We start from the raw sequence: 17128 nt of genomic DNA, 5'->3' as shown, positions 1-17128 counted from the left end.
TCAAAGCCCACAATTCTCTCACCAGCCACAAAGTAAAACAGGCAGTATAAATTCAACACTTTGAGATTCAATGTATGATCTTCTGAAGATTATTTGGTCCTCCATCAGTGTACTCTCTAAAATGTTGAATTGACAAGACATATTGTACTGTGCAGTGCAGTCAGAGGGTTTACTGTAATTAAAGGTGCACTGTGTAGGATTGTGGCCAGAGTAGGTATTGCAACTATGCTACTCAATGAAACTGTGCTGCTGCTGGCCAAATTTGATATTTTCATTACATTTACTAATATAAGTGAAAAGCTAAAAATGTACTAGTATGACCAAAGCACAGTATGTTTCGCAGCTAAACATATATATTTCAGAAAAATCAACAAGGTGGAAATGGAGAAGATTTATCTTTTCATGTATGAACATTTCAATTTCCTAGTCATTATGAATACTTAGAATGTAATGGTGGTTGGTAACTATTTGTGAAAAAGGTAATATTTGTGAATAAGCAGCATGAATTCTGGAAATAAACTACAAAAAATATTACACAGTGCACCTATAAAAGCCACAATAGGAAACATAAACAAAAACAAAAATTCGAAGGTAACAAACTCTCGTCCTTTCACGTCACCTGTGACGTCCACCTGAAACACACTGACATCGTCATTGGACTGACAGGTGTACGTCCCGGCGTGCAGGTGACTGGCCGCCTTGATGACCAAGGTGCGCCGCCTGCCCTCGGCCTGTAGCTCCACCCCCTCCACAGGCTTGCCGTCCTTCAGCCAGGTGACATCCGCGTTGGGGTCGGACACGTTACAGTGCAGCACCACCTCCTCTCCCTCCTCCGCGCTCCTGCTCTTCAAGTCCTCGGGCACGGGCGAAAACGTGGCTCTCCCAGCTAGAGGGTTGTTAGTAATAGTGTGTGCAGCAGAGGACAGTCTGTGTCAAACACTTTTATAAGCTGCTACACTGTAGCATGTCCAAACAGTAGCAGCATGCACATGGGCAGTTTTTATCGGATAATATGCACAAACAGATTAAAAATGTTTCCTGAAAACAGTGAAATAATCTCCTTAAATATTAACGCTTTAAATATTTAAACCGATTATATTAGGCGGTTTAGAACCGATTCAATGAGAAAACTGCCCATGTACACAGTTTGTTTAAACCGATTTAAACTGGTAAATCATTTCATCGGTTTGAATAAAAGTGCCCATGTAAGCGCAGCTAATGCAACAAATTACTGCATGCAGGGACATAAAAAGTACATTACTAACAACCCTTCACCTCTGGCATGGGTGAGAACGTGGCCCTCCCACCTAGAGGACGTTAGTTATTGTATGTGTCAGTCTGTGTCAGATGACTGGTGGCCCAGCAGTATATTTATTACAGAGACAGAATAAAATTACTAATGTCTAATGTGTCATATTCAAGAGGAATGTTTGGGACAGAAACTTCAAAAATACAGTAAGTGTGGACAATTGTGGACGCAGAAATGATCTCACTCTCTCTCTCTTTGCCTCTCTCTCTCTCTCTCTCTCTGTCTCTCTCTCTCTCTCTCTCTCTCTCTCTCTCTCTCTCTCTCTCTCTCTCTCTCTCTGTGTCTCTGTGATGGAGTGACCATCACTAGGGTTGTGGGTGTGTTCTGACTGACATGCCAACGAACCTGGCTCTTTGGTGTGGCAGTCAGAGCCCCGGTTTACTACTCCAGAAGGTCTGGGTTCGAGTCCCAGCTGGCCAACTCTACTCCTCTTCGCTACAGTCTCTCTCTCTACAGCCTCTCTCTCTCTCTCTCTCTCTCTCTCTCTCTCTCTCTCTCTCTCTCTCTCTCTCTCTCTCTCTCTCTCTCTCTCTCTCTCTCTCTCTCTCTCTCTCTCTCTCTCTCTCTCCCTCCCTCCCTCATATCTCACCTTCCACCTCCACGTTGAACTTGATGGCATCCCCCTTGACGTTGCAGCTGTACTCCCCTGCATGGGCCCAGTCCGCCTCCTGGATGACGATCCTCCTCATGTTGCCCTCTGATTGGACAGTCAGGCCATCCGTCACCTGCAGCTCCACCCCGTTCTTCATCCATTGGACGATGGCGGAGGGGTGGGACACCTCACAGTACAGCACTATGGCGTCTCCTACCTCTACCTTCTTGGCCGTGTCCTGCTCAGGCAGGGGGGTGAACTTCACCTCACGAGCTGCAGGGACACCAAAGATTATTTTACGTAAATCACCTTTCAACTGTCTCTGAAACATACCAGGTCAGAAAATAACATTAGTTGAGAAATGACTTGTGGGCTTAAGTGAGATGCTCTCCAGTTTTTATTTTTTTTATTAAAAAAAATGCTGTTTTGTGTGTAGATTAAGTATAGTCTACGTACAGTTGACGTGCATATTTTGTAAGTCCCAGAGATAGAGTGTGATCATAGACTATGCATACAGTTATTTTTCAGGTGAGTAGATCCTCATCCTCTGTAGATATATAGACAGACCGGTTACACTTTACTTAACGGATCGCTAATAAGGTGGTAATTTCCTGTTAATTTCATAGTTATTTCATAGTTATTTCAGGGTAATAACTGTTTGTTTTTAGTAACAACAGCAAAATAACCATACAGTTTCCAGTACATTGTGGTGACACCCTGATGACTCGCAGCACGGTGACACTTTGTTGACACACACACACACACACACACACACACACACACACACACACACACACACACACACACACACACACACACACACACACACACACACACACACACACACACACACACACACACACACACACACAATGCACTGGAAACTGTATGGTTATTTTGCTGTTGTTACTAAAACAAACAGTTATTATCCTGAAATAACTATGAAATAACTATGAAATTAACACGAAATTACCACCTTATTAGCGATCCGTAAAGTAAAGTCTTACCGACAGACCTATAGAAAGGTTATGAGTACGATGGACATGCAGGTATGATACATAAATAATCTATATAAGGCTGATGTGCAGTTGTGCAGATTAACTATAATCTATTCACTATATTACCCGACCCAATAACACCGCCCATTTAAAAGTTTATCGTGCAACCACAGGATTTCCGGTCTGCTAGTTCTGACTAGGTTGCCCACAGCCATTCTGAATGATTTAGCACTAGCGGCTCCTACCCAAACAGTAATAATGCCGACCCTTGTAACGTTGGATAATATGGTGGATACGTACGGTTGACGTGCAGGTGTGTGGAGTCCCGCACTCCGCTGGCGATGAAGGTGATCTCGGCGCCGCTGTACAGCTCCCGGACCGCCAGCATGTGCAGCTGGTGCTGGTGCTGGTTCTGGCGGATGATGAAGCCCGGTCCGTCCTGCAGCTGGGTGCTGTTCAGGAACCAGGTGCCCACCATGGTGGCCGACAGCTCGATGGAGAACACCGCTTCGTCACCGTCCGATACGGTCACCGGCTGCAGAGGGGTCTTGATCTTTGGACCGGGAACTGCAGGGGAATTAACGAGTGGTATCGTCATTTCATTTGGGAATAGATTAGAATATAGTAGAGTAGAACAGAATAGAATAGCATACACTGCCTCATCATGTCTGTTACAGTTATGGGTTTGACAGGGATCTTCATTTTTGTACTGAAAATTGGGGAAGAAGGTGGGAGATAACCAAAGAGAAGCTGTCTGTCTTAATTTAATAGAACAGAATAGAAAGCAATGCATATAATAGAACTATAACCAATATGACTGCTGGTTACCACCACTGTATTACCACTACAACGGATTATTAGACGAAAAAAGAAAATTAAAATATTTGCCTTTAACCAGTACTAGTAGGCCTACTTTTTTTTGTTAATAAAGTGACAAAGGGGACAAAGGGGGACATGCACTGTGGAGAGGTATTGAATATATGATCAAAAGAAGTTGTCAAGATTGTGTGTGAAATACATAATGACTTGAACTAGACTTGGCTTTGGTACAACTTGGACTTGGACTTGACTTGGTCAAATGTGTCTTAACTTGTGACTAGACTCGGATTTGATTGGAAGGACTTGAGACTTACTTGTAACTTGCAAATCAGTAACTTGGTCTCCGCAATTAGTTATGGCTATTTGAGTGCAATACATCTGAGAATTAAAAATGAAGTGGGCTCAAAGGCAGATCAGGAGATCTCGTAGGAGATCTTTACAGTAAATGTGAAAGACAAGATCCACATTGTGAGTGTGTTTATTCATAACTTGTGATTTTACTCTCACTGCTCCATATTCTAGAACACTCTGTGACATCACTGTTTTAAATCAGGACTCTGAATCACTCTGGTACCACGAAGCATGGAGTCATTACATGGCCCCCAAGGAATGTTCATTGAAGGGTGAATTAGTGAATTAGCAGCGCTGTAGCTAGAGGGCAATTCCAAACATTTGGTTGGTCCCCAAAGAATGTTCATTGAAAGATGCATTAGTGAATGATCATGGGGACTGTAGCTAAAAGGTCCTCAGTTCCCCAGGGGTCTTCCTAATAGCCTGATCATGGCAACAGGCAACCGTGCCGGTGCCACTTCAACGTGGTTACGTGTTTACGCCAAAAATCTGGCTCTGGAACTGGAAAAGAGACACATCAAAGCCAGTGGTCTGTGTAACCTGTTTACTAGCAACACAACCCCAAGTCCCATAAATCTGCACACACACACACACACATACATACACACACACACACACACACACACACACACACACACACACACACACACACACACACACACACACACACACACACACACACACACACACACACACACACACACACACACACAAACACACGCACACACTCTCTCACACACTTACTGAGTCTGAGCACTTTGGGGAACTCCACGTGTCCACTGCGTCCATACTTGTTGACACAGCACACCCTGAACCTGTAGTCTCCCTCGCAGGGCACGCTGTCTCCCAGGACCTCCACGGAGGTGGCCGTCTCCGTGCTGAGGCACTTCCTCCACTCCTGGGAGCCCACTTCCTGTCTCTCCAGCACGTACACCGTCTTGGTGCCCGTCTGCATGTGGGGCGCCGGCTCCCAGGACAGCAGGGCCCCGTTGGCCATGTGGGTTTCCATCTTAATGCCAACCGGGCACGGAGGAGGGCAATGGCGGGCAGCTGAGGGGAAAAAGAGACAGATTATGTTCTTCACATGCACGCAGGCAGGCCCACACACACACACACACACACACACACACACACACACACACACACACACACACACACACACACACACACACACACACACACACACACACACACACACACACACACACACTACACACGCACACATAGTACATCCTGCTCTCAAAGGGTGGTGGACAATAGTCCATAACAAAGGTTCATGTCTCCTGAGGAATATTCCATTTTATTTTACTCTGTGCCTGCTTTTGAGTATTGTAAAAAGTAAGCAACTTAATCAAAAGCTGAAAAGATGAAATGTAGTTACAAAAAAACGAACCTTTGACTTTGAGGCGAGCACAGTTTTTAGACCGTCCCGCCACAAACGTGATGGTCCCCGCGTCGTGGTAAGAAGTGTTGACGAACACCAGGATGTGGGTCTTGCCGAAGGACTTGATGATGGTCTGGTGGCTTTCCCGCAGCTGGTGGCCGTCTTTGTACCAGAAGACCTCCATGTCGTCCTGGTTCACCTCCACGCAGAAGGCAGCGTTCTCCCCCTCCATCACCTCCAGCTTCCTGGGCATCTTACGCACGATGGTGCCTGAAGAGGACAGACAGCCAAGAGCCATGGACTTAACACCTCCCATTGCTCAAAGGACTGTAACCAATACTCTGTTAATAACTGTAAGTTGTTTTGGATAAAAGCATCATCTAAGTGTAATATGTAACGTATAATGAATCACATCTGCAGTACATCTACCAAGCATTTCAATTACAGTTAATAAATTGGGTGTTTCTGTGATGAAAATTATTTTGAATGGATTTTGCCAAATCAGGGGCATTTGATGCACCCTAATCTGCAGGCCCACAGCAACTGTACTGCAAACTTTCACCTCATCTACATGTTTACCTTTAACTCAGTAAGACACTGCCCCTGTTATAATTTAGCTGTTAACAAAATGGAAATGACCAAGTCGAAATGTATTTTTAAAGGCCTTGTGTACTGTCATGGTGGTGTAGTACTATGGTATAGTAGTAAAATTTAGTAAAGTGACTATTACAGTGTTGCACTGGTGGAACGACGTGTGGCTACCCGAGAGCTTGTGTACCTTTAACAGTGAGTTCTGCGATGCTCTTTCCGCCGTCTGCCATCTCGCACAGATAGACTCCGTCATCGTCAGCGCCCACATCGTGGATGGTGAGGCGGCGCCGAGTCCCCTTTTGCTCCATATCGTACTTGGCGTTCGCCTACAGACCGTTACCAATAACACAAATTAATGATGTGTGCATTTACATCAGCAAAGAAGGTACATCACTAGCAATGTACTTGTAATGTAGTGTAATATATTGTTATAGTAGCCCAATGTACTGCAGTGTACTGCAATTAGGGCTGAGCGATATGGAAAAAAAACAATATCACGATATGGACTACTTTATATCACAATAACGATATATATCACGATATAGCACAATTCCATACGTTTTCAGTTATTCTCCTTATTCGCTCGTCATTTTTTCATGTCGCAAAACAACCTTTCTTTAAAATGGATCTTTTTATTCTTATTTTTACAGTTACATTAACTTATAGTGTGTATTGTGACAACATGAAATGTAATTAAATGATATTCAATTGTATAAAATTGGTAAAATTACTATCACGATATAAACAATATAGGAGAAAGGTCACGATATACACTTTTATATCACGATAACGATATATATCGTCATATTGCCCAGCCCTAACTGCAATGTAATGAAATGCAATGTAATGTAGACCTGTAGTTTGTGGTCCTCCAGGAACCAGCATGTGGGAATGGACTCTTCCGGAACCTCGCACTCCAGGACGGCCACATCTCGTTCCCGCACCTCTATGTCCCGCAGACCACGCTTAAAGCGAACCGGCGGACCTGAGAAGGGAACAGAAGGAAATGACTACATCATAGATAGGCGTTGCATCTGCACATCCCACAGATCATGCTTGAAGCACAGACTTGAGAGGGAGCGGGTAAGAAATGGAAATGACATTAAAAAAGCAAGGAATTGATGTGTGTAAGAAAGCAAAACAAAAGCATGTGGGGTTTATGAAAAGGGTATAGTTTATATGTTCTATAAGTACATCATTACTAGTCATAAGTTGATTGTTGAATGTTTATCTCATTCAAGCACCTTGTGAGTGTGCTGCTACACCAACTTACCTTTGCATTTAAATCTTATACCTATGAATAAATAAATGGCCAGCATTAGCTTGACAAGAAAAGGCTAATTTGGGAAGCTTAAATGAAAAATCCCAGGACATGTAAGATATGCTATGCTGACATCACACACACTCTTTACCAAGAATACCAGCCATTACCCTCAAGTAGGCGTTTCAGAGTTCCCCGCTTCAACCGCAACAGACGTAAACATGCTTTCATACATCAATCGATTCTTTTGTTAAATCAGTCATAACTAAGACTGCATAGAGTTATCACTCCATGTTGGTAGGATCCTCAAGTTATGTGGGTTGTATGTAATGTATGTATGCATGTCTGTATATAGGGCTGTGTCCTCTGTTTTTTGTTTTGTTTTGTTTTGTTTTGTCTTTTGTCAGTTGTGCAAAAGTCTTGTGATGTCATGTTATGTGTATGTCCTGTCTTAAGCGAGTGTTGCTCAGGGACGCAAAAAGAATTTCAGTGAAAACTGACAATTAAAGGGACAGTTTGGTCAATTTCAACATGCAGTTGTAATGCTCACACTACCCTGGACTTGTCAGTGCCTGAGATTTTTTCTTCTTCTTCTTCAGCCGTTTCCGAGATCCTGGTCATTGTAATGGGGGCAGCTCTTTGTTTACATTTAAAAAAAAACATTTTTATTTATTCCCAAAAACATCCAAAAGGTTATAAAACATCAGCAGACAACTAGCAAACAGCAGTACCTTTTGGGAAATATTTGGAGTTGGCCTATGTTTCATTTTTTAAAAATGTAAACAAACGCTGCCCCCATTAGAATTGCCCATATCTCGGAAAGGGCTGAGCCGAAAAATGTGGCATCACCAGGTACTGACAAGTCAAGGGTAGCGTGAGCAATACAACTGCATGTTGAAATTGACCAAACTGTCCCTTTAAGTCTAACCGTATTGTATCGTATCATATTAAAGAAATTGTTCACATTTTTTTTAGAATATCCAAATTCACTGACAACTCAATCTCAACTTACACACACCCTCAAATAAACAATGGGGTCAGCACTTTGGGTGAGGGAAAAGCATGCAATACAGAAAACCTCCCTATGGCTTACATACTGCACTGATAGCCTAACAAACTTAATGAGTGTAAGAGTGTTTAAGGCATGTTCCCACCTATAAATGCTCAACTATACTACTGATATATTAATTCTGACATGCAGGGAAGCCAAAGGGGGAGGGTTAAGGGGAAAGTTGTCCTGGGCCCAGGGCAGAGTGAGGGAGGTGGGGGGTGGGGCAGAATTGGAGCCCCATTACATTGTATGTATTGAGTGGAGGGTCTTTCACATGACTTCACGCTGGGCTCGGCCAGTTATCAGTGGTCCTGACCTGATATGCACACATCTGCAGGTTTTCTGTACTGTATATGTCCCTCGACATGCACATTCCGGCAGGTTTCTACAACTTGCTTTTCAGTCTGGCCCCTGACCTTGTTCTCGCTTTGCTCACGCAGCCTGAGGTGTTTAGCATCCGTTAGCCTCATAGTCGGAGCATGAGGTGGGTGCTAAATTTAGCTAAGCGCACCGGCAGCAGCCAGCCCCAAGCTGTCAAGTGTGGCCACTCAAAAAGGAGATATCATTAGAGGAAAACAGGGCAGGGAGTCCCACACTGGCACAGGCAGAGACACAGCCACCCAAACACAGACATAGAGTTGATTGCTTTGTAGAGTAGCCTTACTTTGTGATGTGATTTGTGCTTTAGTGTTTGTGCTGTGTTATCCAGGATATGCTCAGTAGTGTGCTGTAGACCTATTTGTATAGCATAAGAGTGGTTTTACTCATGGGTTAGGTAGCTATGTTTATTCATGCATGTTAGCATGTGTGTTGAATTCATCTGGAAGCTTTTCCATGACTGATACCTCTGACTGTAAAACCGTTATCTCTCTCACTTTGGTGATCTTAATATAAACATGGTGAAATTTAGACTTGCCTGTCATGAGAGACATGGTAACACTTTATAATAATGTTCCTTAGTAAAGACTCAGTAAATAATGAACTAATGATGAATAAAACATTAACAAATGTTTTTATTATTAACTAAGTTTTATTAATGCTTTATAAAATATCTACAAATGATATATGCAAGATTTTACATACCTTATAACAGAGTATTTTATTCATTTACAAGCAACTTGTAAATGTTTGATAAATATAAAATATTAACATAGCATTTCCTAGTAATTTACAAGCATTTGTTTACATTTCCTAGTCATTTACAAACGTTTGTTAATGTTTTGTTCATCAATAGTTAATTATTTATTAAGTCTTTATAATGCTTTTTTGCATCCATTATTCTAAAGTGTTACCAGAGACATTAGGATGGATGTGAGACTACTTAGTATGTTTTTAGTTTCTAGTTGTGTTGTCTTCCGTTTCGATGGAGGCTCTTCCTTGAGTCCTCTCCTCACACTGCGGTAATCTAATGTATCCTAGTTTAGACCTCACAAGGACCCATTCCTTGCATTGCCATATGACCAAGTAGCATGTTTAAGCTGTCTGCTTTGCTGTGTTACTGAAAGGAGCTATAAAGGTATGCTGTTCTTTGCTCCCAAAACTTTAATAGCACAACGTTTCAGACACTCAGTCCTTCATCAAAGTCCAACCCATGTGTTTTGCTGTATGGCTCTACAAAAGGCAAGGCAATGCAATTTTTCACTACGTAGCGCATTTCACACACAGATACAGTTAAATGCACATAACGATTAAATTAAAATAAAATAAACAAATAAACAAACACATTATAAAAGCACTTCCTATAGTGTTCTGCTGTCCTCACCCTGCTCTGATCTAATGTGACCTGGTTTAGACTTGCCCCTCTTGAGGACCCTTGAAGTTGCGTTGCCTGTAAGACTAGAGGGCACATATCTCCTCCCCTGGAGGGGCAACAGGTGCTGCCATCATCATCTGAGGTGCCCCTGTTTACTTCTCCTGGGTGTCTCAAACCGCAAACACTTTTTATTACCTTAACCTGAATCCAGATCATTTTAATTACCTTAAACTGACGGCGGTACATTTTTATTACCTTCACATGAGAAACAAGACACGTGCCATTACCCATACCTGAATCAAGACCATTTTCATGACCTGAACTCACTGGCACAAGATAAGGTAATAATAATTGTTAACTTGATTAACTCAACTTAATTATTTATTAAAACAGGCAATTTTTAAAACTTGGGTGACAAACATGTTATGACTAACTTGAGTGACGAAACATGTTATTACATTAGGCTGGATCAGAATCGCAAATTTAATTACATCCATGTTGTGACATTTAGATGAACTGTCTCACATGATCTGAAGGGGTGGGTTTAGACACTTAGTACACCATAAATATTGATGCCTATTGGAAATGACAAGTTACACAAACACTTCTAATGAATGTGAGTCAAACGTGGTGGAACAGGTGGTTTGATACCCATGTCTGACATCCAACCTCAATGCTAGCTCTACTGGCAGCAGAGTGAAGACACGTCCAATGTAAATGTTGACGACTATTAGGAGAGACAAGTTACACAAACAATTTCAAGCATATCTTAAGTATGTGCTTCAATGTGCCTTGTAAGTAATAGTGTTTATTATGATGATTCAATTAAGGTGGTAAGGGGGAAAGATCAGATGCATGAATAGGATCTATAATTGAAACATTTCTTTCTTTTTTAAATTAAGTATTTTACAAGTAATGGGTAAATCCTTCCCTGTACATTTTTGTTTTTTGATTCGGCACCTCCTGAAGTTTCTCTCTTGGATGTGCCCGCTCTCCACTACAATTCATTAATGTGAGTCAGTGTACTACGTGTGACTCAATACGTGAAGTGCTGTTTTCCAAAGCGCTATATAACCATTTTCAAAAACATTCAAAAGTTACATGTTTCTATAGTCTTTCTCTGTTAGTATTGTCGAAATCAGTGTTTAAATGTTTGAATTTGTTATGGTAATATCAGATAACAATGAACCAGGTCCAATTTTGCTGATGCTTTATTGAAATCAGATTTTTTTAAAATATGAAAATTGTATTTAAATGGCTGCTATAGCATTTTGTATAAGAGCTCTCCATTTCCTTTTGCCATAGGAGTTGACGGGTCTCGGAGGATCAGAAGGCGTGAGAGTGAAGGCTGTTGGCACGTAAAAATTGATGTCTATTAGGAGTGGCGAGCGTATGATTTCCTGGAATGTGCTCTGGGCCTAACACAGGGCAGCCTAAAGAGAATGTCTAAATGACCCCAGGCCCACAAACACATGCAAACACACATACACATGCACACACACTCGAATACGTACACACTTGCACACACACACACACACATGCATGCACGCACGCACACACATGCATGCACGCACGCACACACACACACAGAGCGTTTGTCTTGAGAGACAGCACTAGATTAAAGATGAAAAGGGATATGCGTTCAACAGCTGCCTGATGAGACAAGCACACACACGCTCGCACACACATACGCACGCACGCAGACACACACACACACACACACAAACAAACAGGCCACTGGAGTATATAAGCTTACACATCAGTCTACAGAGAACGTCTAAAAAATCTTTAGGTCCCAGCGGCTCCTGGTTAATCAACGCATTCACACACGCACACACACGTACACGCACACACACGTACACACACACACACACACACACACACACACACACACACACACACACACACACACACACACACACACACACACACACACACACACACACACACACACACACACACACACACACACACACACAATACATGTCTGAGACACAGACAGACCCCAGCAGCTGAATGTGATGGAGGCTTAGGTTAAAACCATTACCAGTCTGAAATGTCAACTCTCCTAATCCACACATTTACTGTAAATGATCGGTGTGGATTAGCATCAGCGAATGTATAGAATTCACACTTGAAAACACTGGCATATTGATGTTCATATTGGACTCTGATGGATTGTACTGATTCTACCTCTGCCAAGTCACTTAAGCCCGATTCGGACGGGATAAATATTACCTATGGACCCCTGGTAATTCGCAATTATCCCCGGACCCCTGTGATTTTTCGGGGCGCATTGGGACGGGATAAATAGTCTGTTATATACTCAATTCACAGACATTATAAGGGGTGCAGACGGTGCGCGTATGTGAAATTACCCCAGGACGTCTGTGTTTCGCCGAAATACAGTAGGTAATTCGCAGCGGAATTATTAAGTTACCTCTCAAATCGCGGACATGGCACATTCGCAGAGGACTAAAAACTCAGACATTCTCCGCAGTTATTTTGAATTACCGGGGGTCCATAGGTAATAAAAGTCCCGTCCGAATTGGGCTTTAGCACGCTGATCACTAGCTGAACTCAAGTCTGTTTTTTGTCTGTCTATCTGTGTCTGTGTATCTGCACACCAAATCGTGTGCATATTGTATGTGTCTATTATAGCACAGTATTTTTGCTTCTTTTACTGTATTAGTACATGATTCTTACTTTCATTCCTTATGCTGTGTCCACCTTGAAGGAAGGTTTTAAATCTCACTGTTCTCATGGCAATAAAAGGCATTCTAATCTGTTCTGTTCTGTTCTGTTCTATTCAATTCTATTGGTTCATTACAATATGCATACCACCTCTCCAAGGAAACACTACAGTTGTCTATCGCCTGTATTTAATGTGTTTTGACATTCCACATGCCTTCCAGACATAGCTTCGATGGAACAGACAGGTTAGCAGCATAAACAGATGAAGAATATGCTCATAAAATGTACACAGGTGCGTACTCCTGACACAGGTGTCGACATATTTTTGCCAGCCAAGTAATGGAAAATCTTTTATTATTTATGTGTAAACTGATTTGTATATCACCTAAGCAGGTGCTTAACACAAACAAACAACGTAAGCGCACATTCTCAGACATACCCACTATTATCTGATTGTTTTTTATATTATTGTTGCCAAACAGCTGTTGAAATACCTTTGACTTCCAGGTAAATAAATACCTTTGATTTACTTATCCATCACAGTGCATTTCTATCATACCTATTTAGTATGCATTAAACTTTTTTCATATTTCCTCTGCCACACAGGTGTTGGATGTGTGATGTGTGATGATGAGTGATGTACGTTTGACAGGCAATAACAGACTATGCCTTTTATTACTTCTGTATTAAACTGATAATTTTATATTACCTTTGACAAACAGGTTTTGTAGGATATGTGACCAGCAGAGGTGTCAAAGTAAAAGTAAAATTAAATTCATGGTGCAAGTAAAACACTAGCACATGCTATTACATAGCTGTTGCACCAGTTACTCCATTGCACCTAATGAGGTAGGTAGAATGGGGTGTCAGGGGTGGGCAGTCATGGATAAGCGGTTAGGGCGTCAGACTTGTAGCCCAAAGCTTGCCGGTTTGACTCCCAACCCGCCAGGTGGGTGGGGGAGTAATTAACCAGTGTTCTCCCCTATCCTCCTCCAGGACTGAGGTACCCTGAGCATGGTTCCATCCCGCCACACTGCTCCCTGGGGCGGCATTCAGGGCTGCCCCCTTGCACGGGTGAGGCATAAAATACAATTTCGTAGTGTGCAGTGAACACTTGTGTGCTGTGGAGTGCTGTGTCACAATGACAATGGGAGTTGGAGTTTCCCAGTTGGGCTTTCACTTCGCTTTCGCTTTCACAGAATGTGTTGTTACTGAAAAACACTGAAAGCCTACAGTGACCAGAACCCGCCACAAACTTTATCAAACCAGCTCAGAGTAAGCTGATCATAAGACAAGTACACAGGTCTTCTGGTTACTCAGATGAGTTACCTGTGTTGGAAGCAGAGGTGTCATATGTAAAAGTTAAAGTAAATTTGTGGTGTAAGTAAAACACTGCCGTGTGATTTTACAAAGCAGTTACACCATTTACTCCATTGTACCTAATGAGATAGATGTACTGTGTTGTTACTGAAAAATACTACTGCTCCCTGGGGCGACATTCGGGGCTGCCCCCTTGTATAAAATACAATTTCGTAGTGCGCAGTGAACACTTGTGTGCTGTGGAGTGCTGTGTCACAATGACAATGGGAGTTGGAGTTTCCCAGCTTTCACTTCGCTTTCGCTTTCACAGAATGTGTTGTTACTGAAAAACACTGAAAACCTACAGTGACCAGAACCCGCCACAAACTTTATCAAACCAGCTCAGAGTAAGCTGATCATAAGACAAGTACACAGGTCTTCTGGTTACTCAGATGAGTTACCTGTGTTGGAAGCAGAGGTGTCATATGTAAAAGTTAAAGTAAATTTGTGGTGTAAGTAAAACACTGCCGTGTGATTTTACAAAGCAGTTACACCATTTACTCCATTGTACCTAATGAGATAGATGTACTGTGTTGTTACTGAAAAATACTAAAACTTACTTTACTTTTACTTTTGACAACTCTGATTGGTTACTCAGATAAGTTACCTGTGTAGGAAGGAAACTGTCTCTTTTTCCCCTTTTCCTTTTACTTTGACCTCTGGTGATCTAGTGATGAGTGATGTACGTACCTTTGACAGACAGCTGAACGGCACTGAGCGTGTTCCCGAGCGTGTTGGAGGCGGCGCACACGTAGAGTCCCGAGTCCTGCTGCTTGCAGTAGAGCACCTTGAGTGTGTAGTAGCCCTCGCGGTCCTCGAACATCATGTGCCGTCGGCCCTCGTCCAGAATCACACCGTCCTTCTTCCACACGATCTCCGGCTTGGGCTTGCCCGTCACGTAGCAGCGGAACTTGGCGTGCTTGCCCTCGGTGACGGCAAACTTCTTGGCCTTGGAGACAGTCACGGGCGGGTCGTGGCACTGCTTGGCCATGTGGCTCATGCCGTAGCGGTCCTTACCGTGATGAGACGAGGAGGAGGAGCCCGGGGTGGGGGTAGCGTAGCCGTTAGCGTAGCCATTAGACATCGACTTTCTGGACTCATGATGTATCTCGGGAACCTTAGAAGAAGAAGAAAAAGAAAGAAAAGTTAAGTTATATAAACAAACAACGACAACAACAACAATAATAATAATAATAATATTTTTTGTATTTAGAAATTTCTTTCTAAACATTCAGGGACACTATACAAAGATAATAATAAAACAATGATAAAAAAACAGGACTAAAATACTCTGAAAAACAGTATGGCAACACTGATTATGCTAACTGGAAAAGATGGATTTCCAAAGGCAACACTGTTAGATTACATTAAAAAGAGCAGGAAAAAGACACTTGTTCTGAAGATGTCAGCCCATCACATTAATGGCTTTTTGATTTAATCTAGTGGTGTACCGTTGGAAATCCTTGCAGAGACTTACAGAACAGTAACCGCTGAACTGCTGAAGTTTGACAATATTTTTAAGTGACTAACTTTAAAGTGTGATGTCAAAGAACATCTGCTTTAGAGAAAAAAATGAAGCAACACTCCTCAGTGACCACCAAATTGTTGGTGCTTAAATTTCTGGAATAGATTCGTTTTGAAATGTTACCTTCTCCACCAACAGCACAGCCCCTGCCACCGAGTCCCCGTGCTCGTTGTACGCCCGACAGGTGTACACACCTGCGTCGGGGGCGCGCGTGCGGAACACCTTCAGCTGGTACCAGCCACCATCCTGCGTGTTCACCTACAATATCATACGATATGATACGATAAAATGTTATTCATTTTGCACCGAGATTCACTCATGCAAGAAAAGAGAGCACATTAATAACATAATAATATTACAGATGGGCACATACAGCATATACAGTTTTCAGTGCGAGTCTGTCAATTTAACATCTTTAGAGTGTATTTGGTCCCACAGTACCGTCTAAATGTTGAATTAACACTGTACTTTTATGTTTTCTTTACTGCACAGTGATTGTTGTTCTTTGCAAGGTCCAGCTCAAAACACCTTGGAAGTGTCATGGGAGTTAAAGGGTATGCAGAAGGAACATGAGAAAAAAAAGTGGCTCCAACTGTACAAACATATACATTTAAACAACATGGATACTTTTTATCCACCTTGTAGTGTGAGTTCTCAAAGATTTCCTTGAGTCTCTTGCCGTCCTTCTCCCAGACCACCTCAGGCATAGGGTTCCCCGTCAGCTTACAGGAGAAGGCAGCGTCTTCTCCACGGTCCACGCGCAGCGAGAGTGGTTTGATCAGGAACCGAGGCCGATCACGGTTCTCCCATTCCTCCTCATTCTGCTGGTACTGGGACGACTTGGACTGCTGGGACTGAGACTGAGACTGAGACTGGTTCTGGTTCTGGGATTGGTGGTTCTGGGATTCCTCCTGCTGCTGCTGCTGCTGTGGGGTTGTCTTCAGGTCCTGGTTGAGCTGCTCATTGGGATCTATGCTGCCATTCATCATTGGTTGTTTTCGTGGTTCTTCTTGTGGCTGTTGTTCTGACTGTGGTCGTTGTTGTTGTTGTTGTTCTGTTTGTTGTTGTTGTTCCGTCTGCTTGGGTGGCGGCGGCGCCACCATGACCTCCTGGGCCTCGTGTTCGACCCTGAGAGCTGCCGCGGCAACAGTCTCGCCGATGCTGTTCCGTGCCTTGCAGATGTACTGGCCGGCGTCATCCGCGGTAACGCAGGAGATGCGCAGGAAGTAGCTTTTCCCTTCCTGCGACACGCTGTAGCGGCCCTCCGACAGGATTGGCACGTTCTTGCGCTCCCACGTCACATCGGGCTGGGGGTCCCCGCCGATCTGGCAACGCAGTAGGGCATCCATACCGCTACGCACCAGCACGGGGCGAGGGTACCCCAAAACACGGGGGGCTCCACCAAACACATCCATGACTGGAGAGGAAGAAACAGAATTAC

General features: G+C 43.0%; 1 protein-coding gene across 2 annotated transcripts in view; it reads right to left on the bottom strand.

Annotated features, from left to right (window-relative positions):
* The window catches only part of obsl1a (obscurin like cytoskeletal adaptor 1a), a 60120-nt gene that overhangs the window by 37521 nt on the left and 5471 nt on the right, over positions 1–17128 (bottom strand). The window contains exons 3-12 of one of the 2 annotated variants that reach the window (XM_063211530.1): positions 16326–17104; positions 15811–15945; positions 14853–15279; positions 6899–7029; positions 6232–6370; positions 5463–5723; positions 4814–5119; positions 3200–3466; positions 1899–2174; positions 620–886 (exon numbers count right to left, since the gene is read on the bottom strand). In XM_063211530.1, coding sequence (XP_063067600.1) covers positions 620–886; positions 1899–2174; positions 3200–3466; positions 4814–5119; positions 5463–5723; positions 6232–6370; positions 6899–7029; positions 14853–15279; positions 15811–15945; positions 16326–17102 — 2986 coding nt within the window. In that variant the 5' untranslated portion in view covers positions 17103–17104. The remainder of the gene's footprint in view (positions 1–619; positions 887–1898; positions 2175–3199; positions 3467–4813; positions 5120–5462; positions 5724–6231; positions 6371–6898; positions 7030–14852; positions 15280–15810; positions 15946–16325; positions 17105–17128) is intronic. The other variant, XM_063211531.1, reaches the window with a different exon arrangement.

This window comes from Engraulis encrasicolus, chromosome 12, assembly GCF_034702125.1.
Source record: "Engraulis encrasicolus isolate BLACKSEA-1 chromosome 12, IST_EnEncr_1.0, whole genome shotgun sequence".
Taxonomy (NCBI): Eukaryota; Metazoa; Chordata; class Actinopteri; order Clupeiformes; family Engraulidae; genus Engraulis; species Engraulis encrasicolus.
Note: the sequence above shows the minus strand (reverse complement) of the source record. Positions and strands in the feature narration are given on the sequence as shown.